The 18,834-nt window shown below is 50.2% G+C and overlaps 1 protein-coding gene across 1 annotated transcript in view; it reads right to left on the reverse strand.

Moving 5' to 3' along the window:
- The window catches only part of Dnajc11 (DnaJ heat shock protein family (Hsp40) member C11), a 39,485-nt gene that overhangs the window by 11,182 nt on the left and 9,469 nt on the right, over positions 1-18,834 (reverse strand). The window contains exons 2-7 of the mRNA XM_028757927.1: positions 16,069-16,198; positions 13,807-13,880; positions 11,142-11,243; positions 2,581-2,709; positions 1,751-1,873; positions 934-1,007 (exon numbers count right to left, since the gene is read on the reverse strand). Coding sequence (XP_028613760.1) covers positions 934-1,007; positions 1,751-1,873; positions 2,581-2,709; positions 11,142-11,243; positions 13,807-13,880; positions 16,069-16,198 — 632 coding nt within the window. The remainder of the gene's footprint in view (positions 1-933; positions 1,008-1,750; positions 1,874-2,580; positions 2,710-11,141; positions 11,244-13,806; positions 13,881-16,068; positions 16,199-18,834) is intronic.

Below are 18,834 nucleotides of genomic sequence, written 5' to 3' on the forward strand. Positions count from 1 at the left end.
AGTGGCCGTGGAGTAGGAGTCCTGGAGGGAGACATGGCTCACCTAGATATTCTACCTCAGTGAGGACAGATTAGCCCTGGCTGGCCTGGAACCTGGTCTATAGACCAGGCTGGCCTTAAACTCACAGAGATCCACCTGCCTCTGCTTCTGAAGTACTGGGATCAAAAGTGTGTGCCACCCCCTTGCATTCTTGTTCCTAATTATAGCCGTGATGAGGTCAGTTCTCAAGCCTCTGCTGCTCTGACTTCCCACTACAATGGACTGCTCTCTGGAACTGTGAGCCGAAAGAAACCCTTCCCTCACTAAGCTGCTTTCATCGGGTGTCCTGTTACAGCGTCTGGGAAGGAAAGTAGGACAGAAGGCTAGAGAGTGTGTTGTCTCTATCAGCTACAGAGGCCACAACCCCCATCCCATGTGGCCAAGTCCACCAGACTAGGTGGTCCCACTGCCTCTGGGGGTGGGGGAACCCACACAGCTACAGTTTCATGGTCCTTCACGGTCCTCACAAGATTTGAAGGCAAATGGTCCCAAGTTGGGAAGCCTCTCAGCACAGAAGGAAGTCTGCTGGGGCTGGGCCATGCTTTCCAATACAGATCTCTCTCCAGCTGCCCATGGCACTTGTCCAGCTGTGCTCACACACAAGGAATTCAAATGCTGGCGATCACAAGAATTCACAGGCTCTAACATCCTAAGTTAACACAGCACCAAAGAGGACTTAGTGTGGAGCCGGGCGTTGGTGGCACACGCCTTTAATCCCAGCACTTGGTAGGCAGAGGCAGGCGGATTTCTGAGTTTGAGGTCAGTCTGGTCTGCAGAGTGAGTTTCAGGACAGCCCGGGCTATACGGAGAAATCCTGTCTCAAAAAACAAAAACAAAAAACCCCCCAAAAAACAAAACAAAACAAACAAAAAAGGACTTAGTGTGTATATTTACCATCTTGATGTGAGATTACGGAACAGCTTGAGACCAAATAAAGGCCCCTGGAGATCTCCGGCTCCAAATTCCAACTGTTTGGAAAAACAGAGAAAGCATTCATTGCTGGTGTCCCCCCTATAGCAGTAGCCCAGGCTTTGGCTCACCCCTGGCCAGACTCTGGACAGCGGGCTGGCAGACTCCTAATATTCCAGTATTCTCTCTGCCCCTGGAGGTGACTGCAGCCCCAGATTCACGGGAAGCCCCGACTGTAGACCAGAGATTCCTCTAAAGAAAAGTCAACTGTGCATTCTGACCTCCCTGGCTCAGGTCAGAGAAAGGAGATTGGTGGTCCTCACTGTCTCTGCTATGGGCAGCTGTGTAACTTCATATGGCTGGCACCCCTGACAGGAAGGTCTCCCTGGTGGGCCTGGCTGCCTCCTAGACTAGCCTGGGTGACTTCCAAGTGCCTCTTCAATGTCTCTTTACTGTAGCTGCATTTGCTCACAGCTGGCTCTTTCATGCCCACCAACTATGGACCAGACATTGTGACTGGCACCACCTTCTGCTGGTATAGCAACGGTTCAGCTCAAACAAGGATACTGACCCCCTAGGGTTGGACTGCTGGAGTTAGCATTGGAAAGGACACTGATTGTACCCCACCTTTAAATAGCTCAGCGCACCACCAGGACTCCTGACATAAGACATCTATCTCTCCTTTGTGACAAGCATCGTCGTTGGGCATTAGAACCCTGTTCTGCTGTAGCATAAGCACCTCAGGCAGGGTGATTGTTCACTAGCAGGACCACGTGTGGACACCAGAGTCCGCTGCTCTTACCTCTCCCCATCCCTTTGCAGAAGTGACACGTCGAAGTGCAAAGTTAATGGAGCCCCCGCCGTTGCCGTTCTGGGTCGAGAGACTTCCAGAGAGGATGGCTGTGTCTGTAGCTGTCAAGGGCGCCTAAGAGAAGACAGCTGCTGGTAGCAAGTGGATGGAAGGAAGCAATGGGGACACAGGTCGCCCGGCAGGTCAGCACACAAGGACAGCTGGCCTGCTCAAGTGCTCTGGTCCCTTCTCACTTCACACCAATGCATGTGACCATGAAGGTGCTACTTCATCTTATGAAGCTGTGCTTCTGAGAGGCCCTAGCTGTGGGACTACACAGATGAGGCTCTTGCCTCCCGAGTGCTGGGAGGTAAAGTCATGCCCAGCTATCTGCATTACGTATGTGGTCCCGGAGATCGAGCCCACAGCTTGCTCTTACCAGGGAGACACTCTACCCACGGAGTTACCTGCTAAGCTGCAGAACTTCAAGGAGAGAATCTACAAAAGCCACAGGGAATGGCTCAGCACCAAGTCTAGCATACCATGGCAGGAGCTACATGGAGACCCCACCACGGGCTGTCCCTAAGGTGCTGTCTGGGTCGCCTCGTTCCAGCTTGACACTAGGGTTTTGGAAGTATTAAGAGTTCTTCAAAGCAGCAAGGCTCCCAGAGTTAACTCCATGGGGTACAGTCATGCACTGGGAAATAAAGACAGACTCCTTGGAGGCAGAGTCCCTGGTGTCTAAGTACAATGGCCTGACCCTATTGCATCCAGGGTAGGGTGGCATTCTAGTTCCCTGGCTCAGGCCCAGGCTGTACCTGGAGAGGGTCTGTGTGCCTTACCTCGATGGACTGGGATATGTGCATTTTATTGATCTCAATCTGAGGAAAGCCACTTGCGGACACATCGTCATAGTCCTCGTCATAGCGATCAAACAGGTCAGTGGCATCTACTCCGACGCTGATGGTTCCCTGGGGCAGAAAAACAAGCAGTCAGCACCAAGTGCGCTCGCTCACTCACTCTCTGTGGAATAAAAGCACTGAGGCAGAGCGCTCAGCAGGTGACTTCATGAAAGGACAGGGCGACAATGGAGCCCACAGCATCAATGTCACAGTTCAAATCAAAAGCTGCAGAACGCCTTGGACTATCAGAGCCAGAAAACACCAGTTCCGTGGGAAGAGCCAGCCTGCCCACCTACAGAAGGAGCATGCACCGAGGCAAGACACGGGAGCAAGAACCACGTGGCTTGACCATGCGGGGGACCACACGGGACCTGGCTACATCACTAGACACCGGCTCTGTGGACTAAGCACCTTCACTTGAAAACCACGTTACAGTTCCGAGACTCAAGAGTGTCCCCTGGACCAAGACGCAGGTACACAATGTGCACACGTGTTCACACACTGCCCTGCCTCTGAAAATAAGAAATGCTAAGCCAAACTCTTGCTCACGGCTGCCGTGGTTAGGGTAGCAATGGCTGAGATGAAACTCCACAACCCAGCGCGACCTGAGAAGGAAAGGCCTCGCTTGGCTTACACTCTCACAGTCCATCACTGAGGGAGGTCAGGACAGGAGCTCACATAGGGAGGGAACCTGGATGCAGAGGCCATGGAGGGTGCTGCTTACTGGCTTGCTCTGCCTGCTTCTTATAGACCCAAGGGCCACTAGCCCAGGGATGGCTCTAGCCACCATGGGTTTCAACCCCCCCATCAATCACCAATCAAGACAATGCTCTCCAGGCTTGCCTACAGCCCGAGCTTACTGCAGGCATTTTCTTAATTGGGGTTCTTGCCTCTCAGATGACTCTAGCCCGTGTCAGTTAACATACATTAGGCAGCACACTGACTAAAAAATGCTCACCCTGAACAACAAACATGTTCATCATTTTCTTTCAAAGTTCTAAGACTTTTCTCATAGGTACATATCTTAGCCGTATGTGTGTGTGTGTGTGTGCGTGCACTTACACAAGAAAATACACATTTTTATTAATTTCTCTTCAGACTATTATTTTTCAAGACAGGGATTCCCTTTGTGGCCTAGCTGGTCTAAATTCACTATGTAGCTCATATTGGCTTTTCTGATTCTCAAGTGCTAGGATTATAGGACCAGCTTGACTCCATTTCAAGATTAAAAACTATCTTGTGTCAGGCAGGGGTGGCACACACCTTTAACCCTAGCACTCAGGAAGCAAAGGCACACAGATCTGTGAGTTTGAGACCAGTCTAGTTTATGGACTGAGTTCCAGGAACACAGAGAAACTCTGTTTCAAACAACAACAACAACAACAACAACAATCCAGCTATGTTGTTACAAGGTCAAAATAAGTTTGTTCCCGTTTTCTGTAAAACTTTGCTTTGATCAGGTCTTGATCCATTTTCTGGAATCTGACATGTTCCATACCCTGTATCCTGATCTCCACCCTGATAAGATATTCTGCCAAATAATTGTTTAGCCAAGTTTCTAGCCAAAATTCCTCTGGAAACCCCTCAACCCTTGAAGCCCCCCTAGTCTTTCAATGTCTTGGACTATGTGGACCCCCATCTTCTCCTGTCTTCACGCTATCTTCTCAAACCCCATGTCAGAGAAATAGCCTGTCTGATACAAGATAAAACCTGCATAATTTGACCAAAGAATTTGGGTAATGGTCTTTACTCTCATTCAGTGGGATGACCCTGCACCAACCAGCTCTGTACTTCTGATCCTCCTGCCTCCACCCCCAGGGTCTGGGATTATGGGTGTGCTACCTCGCCTGCAGGATTCTGTTTCAACAGATGATGACATTCACTCAACCATCACCAAAATAAGACAGGACACTCCTATCACCCCAGAAGTAACTCAGTGTCCCCAAGAAGGGGAGCAGTACAAGCCAGACCTATGACAGACATAAGTGACAGCCTCCTGGGAACCTAATGGAGGAGCAAGGACAGAGGCCACCTGGGGCTGCAGAGGGCCAAGAGAGCTACTGTTTGGAGCTGGATCCTTTAAAGACTAGGATCTAGTTTGGTGGCACACAGCCACAGTCTCAGATGCCAGGGGCAGGAGTAGCTTTTGAGCCCAGAAGGTCAAGGTGAAGGACTCCACATGTTTCCTACATGTGCTGCTGCAGCTCTCAGAGCAGCACCAACAACCAACCCTGCACAGGACAGACCTGCTCTTGCTTTTCTTGTAGAGACAGGGCTTTGCTTGCTATGTGGTCCTGGCTGGCCTATGATTTAACACTCAGATTAGCTGGCCCCAACCTTGTGGGAACCGTTCTGCCTCTGTCTCCCGAATGCCAGGATTACAGGCACACACCGCCATGAGCAGCTGAGACAAACAGTATGTGTTTGTTAAGCAGCCCTACTAGGTGTTCATTACAGCAACAGAAGACTCACAGGCATAGGAGAACGGGGGTCTCAGAGGGTGTGCCATCCAGGACTTGTCCGAGACCACCCCAGCTTCACCTATTAGCTAAGACTAACAGACCACCACCCCTACCACCACAGCCGCCACCACGGCCTCCAGCACCAGTGTAGGCCACCCGTTGGAGACATGACTTTAATCCCAGCAACACATCCAGGTCTGAAAGCTTTATAGATAGCATATATTCAGCAAGGCATGGTGGTACAGGCCTGCAGCCCTACAGGAGGATCACAATTTCCAAGTCAGCCAGGCTATAAGCAAGACCTTTCATAAACAAAAGTACAGACACTAACTCTACACTGACAAGCAAGCGATTGATTCAGCAAAGTGAGAGGAGCCATTAGAGACTAAACCTCCGCTGCAGTGGTCACCTTCCGCTGCCCTGCTGTTCTTTAACAAGACCACGCTAAGCCAGTGACTCAGACTCACAGCCTTGGCGCTGACCCAAATCTATGGGAAACAATAAACTGGAGAGGTGACGTGAGCCAAGGACAGTGCCGGGCACGGTGACAATGCGATTGATGAATTAACTGTCCTGGAAACGGCTACTCAGGTCACCCTGAGATGACAGAGTTGTCTCTTCATTCCCGAAGACCCAGATGCCACCTTCTGCCCTTCCATCTTCAGGAAACAGACTTTGGCAGGTGGCTTGCTGCAGTACCAGAGAAGGACGATTTCCCCCCATGTGCCCACAAGGCTGCAGCTTCCTATCACCATTCACTTCCAACAGTGTATGTTTTCTTATGAGAAGTCACAGGTTTGAGAGGAGTGACAGTTACATCTGAGTTGGACAGACTCCAACACACAAGACTAAAGCAAATATGATCCACTGGGCACGTGATCAAGTGGTCAGATGTGTGCTGAAGCTTCTGACTGAGTGTGTGCACCCTGAAGCACACTTTTGACTTTGATCTGTTATAAAATATTCCTTTTGTTTTTTTTCGAGACAGGGTTTCTCTGTGTAGCCCCGGCTGTCCTGGACTCTATAGACCAGGCTGGCCTCGAACTCACAGTTTTCCACCTGCCTCTGCCTCCCAAATGACGGGAAAGGTGTGCACAGCATGCCCAACATCAAAACCTTCTTCTTTTGAATTTTACAGGATTCAAAAGGAAAGTGCCATTCTTAGCTCCAGGATGCACCCTGCAGAATGGGGTGCAGTTTGCTGACATGCTGTACAACAGTGTCTAAAGATGGCCACCAGAGAAACAGGTGACACGGAGCCCTCACACAGCAAGAAGGCCTCCCAGAAACTGAGTTGCCATGCAGCTGGCAGAGCTAGATCCTTGACTCAGACCTCTGTAACTCTGGGTGTGTACAGGCTAAAAGATCCAACCCACAGCACGGAGATTATCAATTCACCCCTTTAGGCTGGTGATAATTAGCCTATGGGACTCCACCCAGTTTCCTGTTTATTCAGCCAACCAATCAGAAGAATGTAACAAGCACTAGAGAGAGCTCCATTTACAGCCGCGTGGTCTCCTGCTTCTTTTCCCTTCTCTAGCCACTACTGCTCCTTCCTGAGAGAACCTGCACCTGACAGACTTGTAGCACGCTTCCCTTTCTCATTAATAGTTATGGATAAATACACCTCCCCCACCCCTGCTTCTTTCTGAGACAGATCAGGCCATGTGGTGACTTGAATGTCTGCCTTGGGCTTAGGCATTCAGGCACTTGGTCCCCAGCTGGGGGCACTGCCCTGGGAGGCTCCGGTGTCAGCCGGTTGGAGGGACGTGAGTAACAGACACTGGAGGCTTGCACTCCTGGCTTCCTGCCCCCGTGCTGCCCGGCCTCTGGACTCTCACCCTCTAGACCAAGAACCTCAGCTAGCTCTTGCTTCTCTGAGGTGCCCTGCCGTGGTGCTGGATGACAGCAGCAAATGGTAAGTGGACAGGCAGCTCTGGTGGTGAGCAGCCACAGAACCATTCAGTATCTGACAGCCAGGGCCAAAGACTTTACAACTGTAGGAAGGAGCAGCGGGGAATGTGTCAGCATGGGAAGAGCCTCGGCCCACTGCAGCCTGTAACTCAAATGGTAAGAGATGCATACACGGGCTGGAGGGATGGCTCAGCAGTTAAGAGCACTGACTGCTCTTCCAGAGGTCCTGAGTTCAATTCCCAGCAACCACATGGTGGCTCACAACCATCTGTAATGGGATCCGATGCCCTCTTCTGGTGTGTCTGAAGACGGCTACAGTGTACTCATATAGGTGAAATAAATAAATCTTTAAAAAAAAAAAAAAAAAAAAAAAGAAAGAAAGAAAGGAAAAGAGATGAATACACAACAGTCCTGCAGGGATCTGAGGCCTAAAGACAACCCAGCCAGTGCTTTACCACGACGAGCCCCAGGGCTGGGTCAGCTTCTCACATCACAGCCACATTTTCATTCTGAAGGCCCCTCTCTAGCCCTCTGAAACTGAGCACAACAAACATGGGCGCCAAGAGGCTTCCTCCTGTTCTGTCCTGTAGCTAAGGCCGGCCGGCTTTATATGACTCCAAGACCACATGCACAGAATAGACTGAAGGCACAGCAGCCTCATCCTGATGGCTGTGCTCTGTCTTGGAAACTAGAGTGAGTGAGTGTGTGTGTGTGTGTGTGTGTGTGTGTGTGTGAGAGAGAGAGAGAGAGAGAGAGAGAGAGAACACATGAACACGTGCATGCACATGTGGAAATCAGAAGACAACTTTTGTGAGTGGACGTGGACTCTATCACATGGACCCTGGAAATCAAACTAAGGTTGTCAGAATTGGCAGCAAAATAGCTTTATCCACTGAGCCATCTCTTTAGCCCCATAACAGAACTAAAAAAAAAAAAAGGGGGGGGGGGTTGATGCCTTTAATCCTGGCTGGAGGCGGAGGCAGGCGGATTCTATTTGTGAGTTGAATGCCAGCCTGGTCTACAGCGTGAGTTCCATTCCAGGACAGCCAGGGCTACAGAGAGAGACCCTGTCTCAAAACCCAAAAACAGGAGAGGAAAAAAAAGTAGGCAATGTGTTTATGTCTTTATGAAATCATTCTAGGGTTTAACAGTATCTGTGTGATTATGACTTACTTTCCTTGATAGAACTGCTTTCCAAGAATCTGCCGATAAACTGAATTACACTTCTAAGCCATTTGTGCGAAGACAGTGAGCCTTTCTAAGTAAGAGGGGATGCTTTGCTAGTTTCTCTCAGCCTGTGTAACATGGAGAGAACTGAATGGACTAGGAATCAACTTAACAATCTCTATGTAACTATCACATAACAGGGTCAAAAAAGACACCCAAGCCGGTGAGGGAGGGAGGCAGTGGCTGCTCTGGGTCCATGGCCATGCTGGGGACTTTATGGACAGACAGGGATCACACCAGCTCACAGGACAGGAGAACCTCATCCAGCAACTCTAGTCCAGGCTCTAGGCTCTAAAAGGCAGAGGGGTGGATCATGCTGTCCAGACACCAAAACCAGAAGGGAAGGTCAGAGTGGCCCAGTCAGAAGACCAATGTCACCGTCTATAGGAGGGAACATCATGGTCTGCTGGCCACAGCGCCCCCCCTTCTCCCGGCTCATTATGGACAGGTTTTCTCAGTGGGAAGTGCAGACAGAGGTTTTATCTGATAGCAAAGGAAGGCAGGTAAGAGGCAGTGAGCATAGGGATCCAAACACAGACTCCACAGGATGAGTCTCCAGGAAAAGCTCCCATTTCATTCTGGAAGGAGCAGAGGCCGAGGCTGGAGAGGAGACACCCCACAGACGGGAGGGCAGAGGCCAAGCTCAATCCTGGGCATTCCACTTCCAAGCCCAGCGCTCTGCCATGCTGCCTTTGGCACAAGTATGTGACACTCAGCCAGGCCCTGCACCCACTGTGACCAGCGCCACTTCATCTCTGCATAGTAGGGTCACCTGGCGAGATCAGAGTGACCTTGTGTCTATTCAATCCTTTCAGTAACTTGGCGCAGTAGGTAGGATTGCTGCCCTCACTGAACACAGGTCAAACAGCTTGTTTCCAGTCCCGCTCACCCGTCACTCACCTCTCTCATCCGTCAGTCACCTCTCTCATCCGTGCCTTTCTGCTGAGCTCCCTGCCTCAATCTGCTCACTGCCCATCCTCTGACTGCACCAACACTGACCCCTGTTGGGAAGGTGCAGCAGCAGAGCACCCCAGACTCCTGTACTCCCACCTGACTCACTCAGCCCTGAGTTCTGACTGCATGACCGAAGTCCACTTGTGTTGGGGCTTGACGGGAGGAGAGATGTTCATGTCCATAACGGGTAGTTGTATCCACAGATCCACACCCGTGGATCCAAGTGTGGATTTAAAATATTCGGGGACATGTACAGACTTCATTTCCCATTTTCTTATCATTATCCCTTCAGCAGAAAATGGCATAAAAACTGTTCAGGTATTTTAAGTACTCTAAAGAAGCCATTTTTCGGTGTTGGGAGTCAAGTCCTAGCAGAAAGCGGCTATCATCTTTGCAGCCATTTCAGGCCATATACCCTGAAAAGAGACTTGTTTTCAACAGTCTATGAGCACACTCTGATAAACATCTTGTTTTTCTCACATATCTTGTTTTGTTGTTTAGTGCCTCAGCTGCAAGGCACATGGGAAAGCATATAAATACCCAGGATTTCCTTTTAATAAATGAGACTTCATCAGACCCTCTGTCTCGTTTCCATACTTCCTGCCTCTTGTCCCTCCATCCCCACTCTCTCTCTTTCTAGATCCTGTTGACTGACCCGAGGACCGGAGCACTTGGCCCCCAAATGCAGGGCAGCGTAGAGCAGTGCAGGCTGGGTCATTTAGGGGTGGATAGAGAGGAAGGGATTGAAGCTATGACTCCACATGACAGCCATGAGCTGCTTCAGTAAGGAACTCAACCCACAGCCTTAGAGATGATTGGGACCCAAGGGAAGCCCTGTACAGGTTCTATGACACACCCCAGTATCTCCTACAAGGGATCCACACGCCTGTGGGCTGTGTCAGGAGAGGTCTTTGGGAAACTGTCAGTTACCTCATATACTTTGTTTCATAGTGCTGGGGACTGAACCCAGCACACTGGGTAAACACTACCACTGAGCTACAGTTCCAGACATGCCTCACTGAGCATCCAGGGCAGCCTTGAACTCATGGTAGTTCTACCTTAGCATTTCAAGCGCTAAGATTATAGGCGTTAGCCACCACACCAGGTTCTTACATAGTTTGAGAAGCAAGAGTCACACTGATGGTCGTACTCTAGAGACAAAGTCCTCCCATACCTTCATGTCCCACAGCACACATGCTAGAATGAACGTGAGCAGAGGGTCACCTCCTGTGACCCTTGGCTGTCGCTGTTCATTCAGGAAGGCTTCAGGAAATCAATGACGCTTCCTAGTACTCTGCCTCAAGAGACCATGGAAAGGCTCCCAGCTCCTTATCATGACAGGAACAGACTGCAGCAGGGCTATACGCACACCCTGATAGGGTCCAGCCTCAACAGCAAATGGCACCCATTCACTGCTGCACAGGACTGAGCCAGTCAGTCACTCACTCAGTACAGTGGGCACCTCAAACTTAGTAAGATAGCTGTCTGCCTCCTGGCTGGGGTGTAGCTCAGAATGACCTCCCCAGGATAAGGAAAAAGCTACAGTACAAGAGGCTGGCTCTAATGTCAATGGGTTAAACAGGTGCAGCTGTACCAAGGATTCCAGTCTAGAGATTGAGGTTCAAGGCAGCAATGTCTGGGATGATAAAGGCAGAGGGCCCCTGGCTGGTACAAGCTAGATATGCCCTCCCAGTCTAACTGGCACAGAGGACCACGGCCTCAGTGCTTGAGCTGCTGGCTGCATAACTGGAGGACAGGTCTTAGAGGCTCTCTGACTCTGCTCCACAACGGCATCTGAGCGCTTGTCTCTGCTGCTGTCCTGCAGAACACTGCTCCAGAATAAGCAGCAAGGCCTTGCCCCACCTAGCTTTATATGCTGTCAGTTCACGCAATGTCATTGTTTCAACCTGGCTTTCCCCAGTCCTCTGAGGCGGTGCTGGCTACCTTGGGGTTCGTTCGCTGCTGCAGTCTCCTCTCTTCGCGTTCTCTCTGGAGCCTCTCAAACTCCTCTCTGATCTCGGCTGGGGTTCTCTTTCTTTCCACCACCTGGGAACAGAATTGAAGAGACAGCTTGAGGACCAGGACACCTGGAGAGCTGGACTCTTGTTTGACACGCACATGGTAGCTAGGGGCCAGCTTGGCCACCCTTGGGCTCGAAGAGATATGGAAGGAACTGCAAAGAGCTTCTACCAACCCTGTGAGGAGAGCACAGCTCTGCTGCTGGTTTCTGTAAAGAGCGCAGAGCTGGGCTGGTGAGATGGCTCAGCGGTTAAGAGCACTGACTGCTCTTCTAGAGGTCATGAGTTCAAATCCCAGCAACCACATGGTGGCTCACAACCATCTACAATGAGATCGATGCCCTCATATGGGTGTCTGAAGACAGCTACAGTGTACTTACATTACATATAATAAATAAATAAATCTTTAAAAAAAAAAAAAAAAAAGAGCGCAGAGCTGCTGCTCCACCTGCTTGCGCCCACACTTTATACAGCTGGGGTAGAATCAGAACCAACTGTCCCTCTAGGACAGTGGGACACTTCCTGGGCGCAGGCATCTCCTTCTTGTTACTCATAAGCCTCTGTCATCAGGGTTCACTGATACTCTGATACTGATAGGTGGTCAGGGGGAGGACAGCCTGGATGTGGTGTCCAGAACCTTAGCTGTATGCTGGGTAAGTTCTCCTAACCCTGGAGTATCTCACTAGCAGCCTGTGAACTTACAGAAGCCTCATTCACTAGGACCAGTTCCCAGTCACCATACAAGGCTAGCCACAGAGATCCATAAAGAGGGGAAGGTGGGGGATGGGCAGCTAACCTCCAGGAAGAATGTCCATAGCCACAATCTCTAGGCATTGTTGACTGTAGTAGGATCCTAAGTCAACTTTTTTTTGGGGGGAGAGGGAGCTATTCTGAGACAGGTCTCTCTGCATAGCCCTGGCTGTCCTGGGACTTACTGTGTAGACCAGGCTGGTCTTAAACTCTCAGAAGTCTGTCTGTGCCTCCTATAGAGCGCTGGGAATAAAGGCATGTGCCACCACACCTGGATCAATGTTGATATTTTTTTTAAAAATTTTCTTAATTTTTAAATTTTTGTTTTATGCACATGGGTATTTTGTTAAAATGCATATCTACATCACTCGTGTGCCTGGTGACTGTGGAGGTCAGAACAGAGTATGAGAGACCCTCTGGAACTGGAGTCACAGACAGTTGTGAGGCACCATGTTAAATGCTGGGATTTGAACGTAGGTCCTCTGGAAGGGTAGCTAGTGCTCCAAATGGCCAAGCCATCTCTCCAGCCCCAGTGTCAGGTCTCATGTGGCCATGAACCACCAGTCAAGTCTGCAAGATCAGCACTGTACACTGCTGTTGGCAGATGTATACTTTACAGGTTTTGTGGTTTCCCAGTAATGAACAACCTGCATTTATTCTCACACTGTCTTAGTCGTCTCTGCTCTAGGATGGTTTGAAATGTCCTCTCCCAATACTGGCTACAGCTTTTCACAGAGGCTGACTTTCTTAGACACTCTAGCAGGGGAAACGGACAATGCACAGGGCTGCAGACTGCGGATGACGCAGGCCTGTGGGAGCGGTCTGCAGGCAGGCTGAGTGTGGTCCCCACTGCAGCCATGAGGAGTGCTGAGACTGTCCAAGTGCTCCGAGGTCTAACTTTCTCCAGCATGGGCATTGGCGTCATATGGCCAGCCAGCTCCAGGCACGCACGGGGTTGGAGTCACAATCTGGGGACTGTCTATTGGTCTACATAACAAGTTCCAGACTCCCCCCAGAGACATTCTGCTTTGGTGAGAGGTAGTCACACTCTATTTTGCCAGGAGTCCAGGAGTGCTGGAATAATGCCCTAGTTGTGACGAGGGCACTGTAGCCAACGGCCCTGAACGCAGCCCTCACCCCTGGTAACTGATCTGAGCAGTACACAAAGTCTGAGGAGGGAGCCTGGAAACACCTGGAGTCACTTCCCGTTTGGGCAAATGAGGCAAAGCAAAGATGGACTACAAGGACTTCCAGTAAGCCAGAGACCCCAAATTAAATGGGGCCCACAGGAGCCAGGCGGATACATGGAGCCTGTGCCACAGAGAGGGGCGGGTGACAATATGGTGTGGAGGATGGGACAAAGTGTAAACACAGCCTAGTTCAAAGGGCAGGGCTCCCCAGAGAGACTCAGGTCCAATGCTGCTAAGCTGGTGCTTCAGACAACAGTCACTGGAGATGCACACAAATCCTCCAGACTCAACGCTGTAGCTACAGTTCACTGTGCTGTGTCCATCAAAGCACAGCTACGGATGGACAGTGGCCACGAGCCCTACCAGAACCAGTCATCTCTGCTTTCTTTCCACCACAGCTCAAGCCTGACACAGGCTTCATGTCAGGGTCAGAGGGAAAGACACAGCATGAGGTCAAACACCACAAGAACTTCAGAGGGAGTTCTACATGAGGAAACTGGCACCATGAGCACATCTCTTGCTAATGCTGATGGGACCCCAGCTAAGTGATTACAGCTAGGTCTGCTCCAGGCTCCCAGGGCCTGTGGTGGTGTGCTTCATCACGGTCTCACAGACATCATGGACTCCCTCCATAGACTCGGCTTCTCTTACCTCCCAGCCTTCCATCTCCAGGCCTCTCTTCCCGTATATATCATAGATAGCCCTTGTCTGGGGGTCGCTAAGCACTGCAATGGAAAAAAAATAAAAAACAAACAATATACAACAAGAACTTGCCCTCAGTCCTGAAAACCCAGTGTACAGGTCAGGAGGAACGTCCTCCACTGCCTTCCCAGACCTCCAGGGACTGTCTGTCTGTCTTTTGTTGCATTCTGACAAATGCTTTCCCCTCCCCAGCTGGCCTTCTCCTGGGTCCAGCTGGCTCCTAATGACATGTATACACACTGCACTGTGCAGAACAGAGCCTGGCTTTGGCAGCTCCTAAACAGTGACCTTTTTTGTTTTAGTTTCAGACTTTAGTTTTTTGAGACAGTTTCAGGTAGACAAGGCTGGATGTGAATTCACTATGCAGCTGGGGACACCCTCAACATCCCGGTGCACCACTCCCACCTGCTGAGTGCTGGAGGACAGGAGCTCGGCACACCCCAGGAGAACAGCCCGAGAGGCTGCCTGGCCCTCTCTGCTCTGTGGTGCACTCTGCAGAACACCACCAACAGCTCATTTACTGGGGAGCACTACTAAGCCCAGGCCCTGTTTCTGGTGTACTTGTCTTTATTTGTAGTATTTAAAATGACAATAATGTAACCCAGGCTCAGATTCAGCACACAGCCAGCACCCCAGCTCAGCACACAGCCAACACCCCAGCTTCCCTGCTTGGATGCTACCTAGCCCAGTTTTCTTTAAAACACGTGACTATCATCCACATCACTGTTGGCTACATCAGCTGATGAGGAAAGGTCCCTCAGTGAGGGAAAGAGTTGCTCAGAGTCCCAAGGTGGATTGTGTTGCCCTGCTCTGCTCCAAGTTCTGCTGGGGATCTTTCCATTATCTCCTTCTCTGAGGTTCCCATATATTTTTAGGACTAATTAAAAAGCAATGTAAATAAGTCTATCACACTCAAACCTGATGAAGAAGAAAGAAATGCGGGCCACTAGAAAACACAGAGCCAAACTTGTTGAGTAAAACAAACTGACTAAGAAAACACCCGTGTAGGACGCTGCTCAACAGGGTGCGTGGAGCCTGCTGCTGGGCCTGCTGCTGGACCTGCTGCAGCACTTTCACAGGGAGGTAAGGTGGGCTTTCTGTTTACCTGTCTTTAGGGCTCTAAGCTACACAGCAAGCCATGTGCACACCATGTGTACACACGCCTGAGACACAGCGGAACCACTGCAGCTCTTTACACACCAAGACTTCCAGGGCTTTGGTCACTGCCAGACTGCTTGTCTATCATATGCCACTGCCCAATTTTTACTAGTCATTAAAATGTAAATTTTTCCATGTTTTCCCAGGTGTCCTGGAACTCATTCTGTAGACTAAGCTGGCCTTGAACTCTCCCTGTTCCTGCTTCCTGAGTGCTGAGATTAAAGGTATGTGCCACCACCTCCTGGTCAAAATTAAGCTTCTTGGCAAAAAATGGTAAGGTAAAATATGCCACCCACTATTTGGCCTGCGGTGACGAGTCTTGTCAAGTTGAGACGTACTAGATAACTTTGGCCTCTAATTAAGAACAGATTACAGGGGTCTGGAATGAGCAACTGATTTTTTTCCTAATCTATAAATACCAAGAGTGTCTGTATTTTAGCTTTTATTTTTTTAAAATCATTGTAAATCATTTTACCATTTCAATCACTTTAAAATATCTAATTTGGAAGCATGAAGCTCACCTGGCATTAGGAACCACCATTCTTTCCAGAACCTTCCTCCTTCCCACAGACAAACACATCCCAAGTTTTCTTCTGTATGTGTAAGCCATAAGTCTAAGCTCCTGAATGACTAGTCCCAGCCTGCTCACACCAGCTTTTGTTAGACCCACTCTCACTGACTCATACGAACCAATAAAACCACTCAGCTTAAAAAAAAAAGTTCTGTAGCTTCTCACAAAAAAAGGAACAAAAAAAGCGTTTTTCGGAGCATCGGTCTCCGTCCTCCCCTCAAGCAGGCACTAGGAACCGGCAGGAGCTTGGGCATCCTCCGTCGAGACCTGGCCCGGTTCTTCATCTGGACTCTCATTTTCTTCTTACTGGACACATATTGATCTCCAAAGCAAAAAACGAGTCTTTCAAAGGGCTCTGTCAGTAAAAGGCACCGCACCACGCACCTCCTTATACACCTCTAAGGACTCCCGCTCTATTGTCTACAAATCAAGGCTCTTAAAAATCCAATGTCTGTGTGCATGAAGCCAAGTCCCCCACCGACCTTCATAAGCCTGGTGCACAAGGTTAAACAGCCGTTCCGCCTGTGATTTGAGCTCTGGGTCCCTGTGCTTGTCCGGATGGTAAAGCATACACAGCCTCCGGTAGGCAGCCTTCAGCTCTTCAGAAGAGGCCTAAGAAGAGAAATTCCATTAGAGGACAATCAATGGCACTTAAACACTATCATTACCAGATCAGCCTTGGAAAGGGGACTGTCGGCCGCTGTCCACCCTGCCCTCCGCCCAGGACACAATCAAGTTATGCTTTATTTCCCCAACTCGGCTTCATTTCCACAGTTAATAAAGTGATCAATTATGTACACTGATAGCAACTGTGTTTGCTGGGGACGAGTTATCAGAGGGAATGAGAACGGCCGTCTCCACCTCGGCTCACATGCTGCCCAGTCACCCACAGCAGACAGCACACAAGAGAGCAAGTGAGGTACCACGGGCACAAGATGTCCACTGAATCCTCTCTGACAGAGTGGGCTTAGCACATACCGATTCTTGAAAGCCAAAAACAAGGGTGTAAAAGCAATACCCTCCTCACTCGGCCTCTGACAGTGAACGTGGGGAATGTTCCATTCAGCATGCAGCAGCCAAGGCTTATACAGGAAAGGCAGTAAACAGGTCTTTCCTGACAGACCTATAGGACGGACACCAAGGATGACTATACCCGGGGGTCAGGTACCAACATGTAGGTCTTCAAAAAGAGATCCCAGGGACACAGTGAGCTCAGGGAGAGAGTGAGACAGTAAAGGTCACGTGACATTTCTCTATGCAGCATCAAGAGCCTCCTCATTTCAGGACTAAGTTCTCTGGTCTGCATGTCAGTAAGAATCTCTGGTGGCATGAGTTCTACACAGTTCCCAGCAGCACAGCAGGCAGGTGCTGAACTCCAGAACCTGAGGCACCCCCAGAGGGAGACAAGGTGCTGGAAGGCGTGAATTGGGCAGAGGGCTTGCTGACTGACCTCCCAAAAGCCGAATGTGGCTGTTACTCAGAAAAGCAGCGGCGAGGCTGGAGCCCACAGCCTGTTCTTTAGCCCAGCCACAGAGCCTCCGCTGTCTGCTTGCTGCACGGGCTTGGCTGTGCACCGCCACTCTCAATCAGGAGCTGCCAGGAGGTTAGCTGCCATCAGAAGAGGGTCAAGGATCGAGCACAACAGCCCTCTGTCACCAATCTCTTCCTCTACTTTCTCTTCGGGGTAGCCTTGAGAATGGTGCTATAGAGCAGCTTTTAGCTACCGCCTCTCCTCTCTCCCCATCTGGTTACCCATGTGATTTGCTGGGTGGTCTATGCAGACCTTCCATTCCAGTGGCTGAGAAGGCAGGCTCACGAGTCCAATGGCCTGTGTCTAGACCCAGCCTATGCCATTTCCAAGCTTTGTGATGCCAGATGAGAGAGCTTCCTGACACAGTGAGACAGCCCAACACACAGAAAAACTTACAAATGGTAGCTCTTCAGAACCTACTGTTCCTTCTCCATGAAACCTAGAGCCAAGACTGTCCCTTAGCTATAGCGAGGCAGACACCAGCTGGGTCACATGCAAGCAAGGCAGTGCACAGCACCAGAGAGCAATCCCTGTCAGCCCTGGGACGTGGGAGGGACACCACCCTGCCATGAGAACAGTGGACCTGCACCACACCCACTGAGTGTGCTCAGGCCACATCAGGGCCACTGCTGAGCCTTCTCTTGCTTCTTCCTGCCTGAGTCTTTCCCTGCTCACACTAACGACCAAGCGACACATTTTCAGCTGCACTGACATGTCAACTGCAGGAAACCCTGCACATGAGTCACAACAGTAAACAGAAAAATAACCACACATCCTTCTAATAGCTCACTGCTCTGACTTAAAATTAAGTTACACACTCATTTCTCTAAGTTTTTCTTTCTTTGTTTCAAGACAGAGTTCCTCCACTGGCCAGCCCTGGCTGTCCTGGAAGTCACAGATCCGCCTGTCTCTGTCTCCCGAGTGCTGAGATTAAAGGCATGCGCCACCACTGCCTGCAGGTTTTTGTTTGCTTCTTAAAGATTATTTACATGCTGTATACACGTGTGTGCACACATGTATATAAAGGTGTCCACGGAGGCCAGGAAAAGCATGAGATTCTCCAGAGGTGGAGTTACAGATGATTGTGAGCCACTGACCTGGGTGCTAGACACTCAATTCCGGGTCTCTGGAAGAGACGCGACACTCTTACCCTCTGAGCTCAGGGCACTCCAGGCCCTGCGTTTATTTGAAAACAAAAATTATTGTGTAAGCACGTTCCTATATGTGGCATGTGTGAGCATGGGGGTGACAGTGCACACATAAAGGTCAGGGGGTAATTCTGTGGAGTCTGTTCTCTCCTGCCACCTTTACGTGGGCTCTAGAATCAAACTCAGGTTGTCAGGCTCAGCTAAGCAGGCGCCTTTGCCTGGTGAGCCATCTTACCAGCTCCCTGGGTTTTTGAAGTAGGGTCTTAGCCATGTAGCCCAGGCTGGCCTCACCGTGATCTCATATGCATTCTCTTACTTCAGCTCCCTCAGTGCTGAGAGACACGGTCTGCAAACTTATCTCTGTCTCTCTGTCTCCCTCCCTCCCTCCCTCCCTCCCTCCCTCCCTCCCTCCCTCCCTCTCTCTCTCTCTCTCTCTCTCTCTCTCTCTCTCGTGTTTTATGAAAGTTACCAGAGTAGGATGAAATGGACCTGACTGACTCTAGATTAGAAAGATGCTTCCTGGTTATTAAAACGAAGCCAAGTGTCTGGGGAGCAGGATCTAGTCTGCA

Source organism: Grammomys surdaster, unplaced genomic scaffold, assembly GCF_004785775.1.
Source record: "Grammomys surdaster isolate TR1022 unplaced genomic scaffold, NIH_TR_1.0 126185, whole genome shotgun sequence".
Taxonomy (NCBI): domain Eukaryota; kingdom Metazoa; phylum Chordata; class Mammalia; order Rodentia; family Muridae; genus Grammomys; species Grammomys surdaster.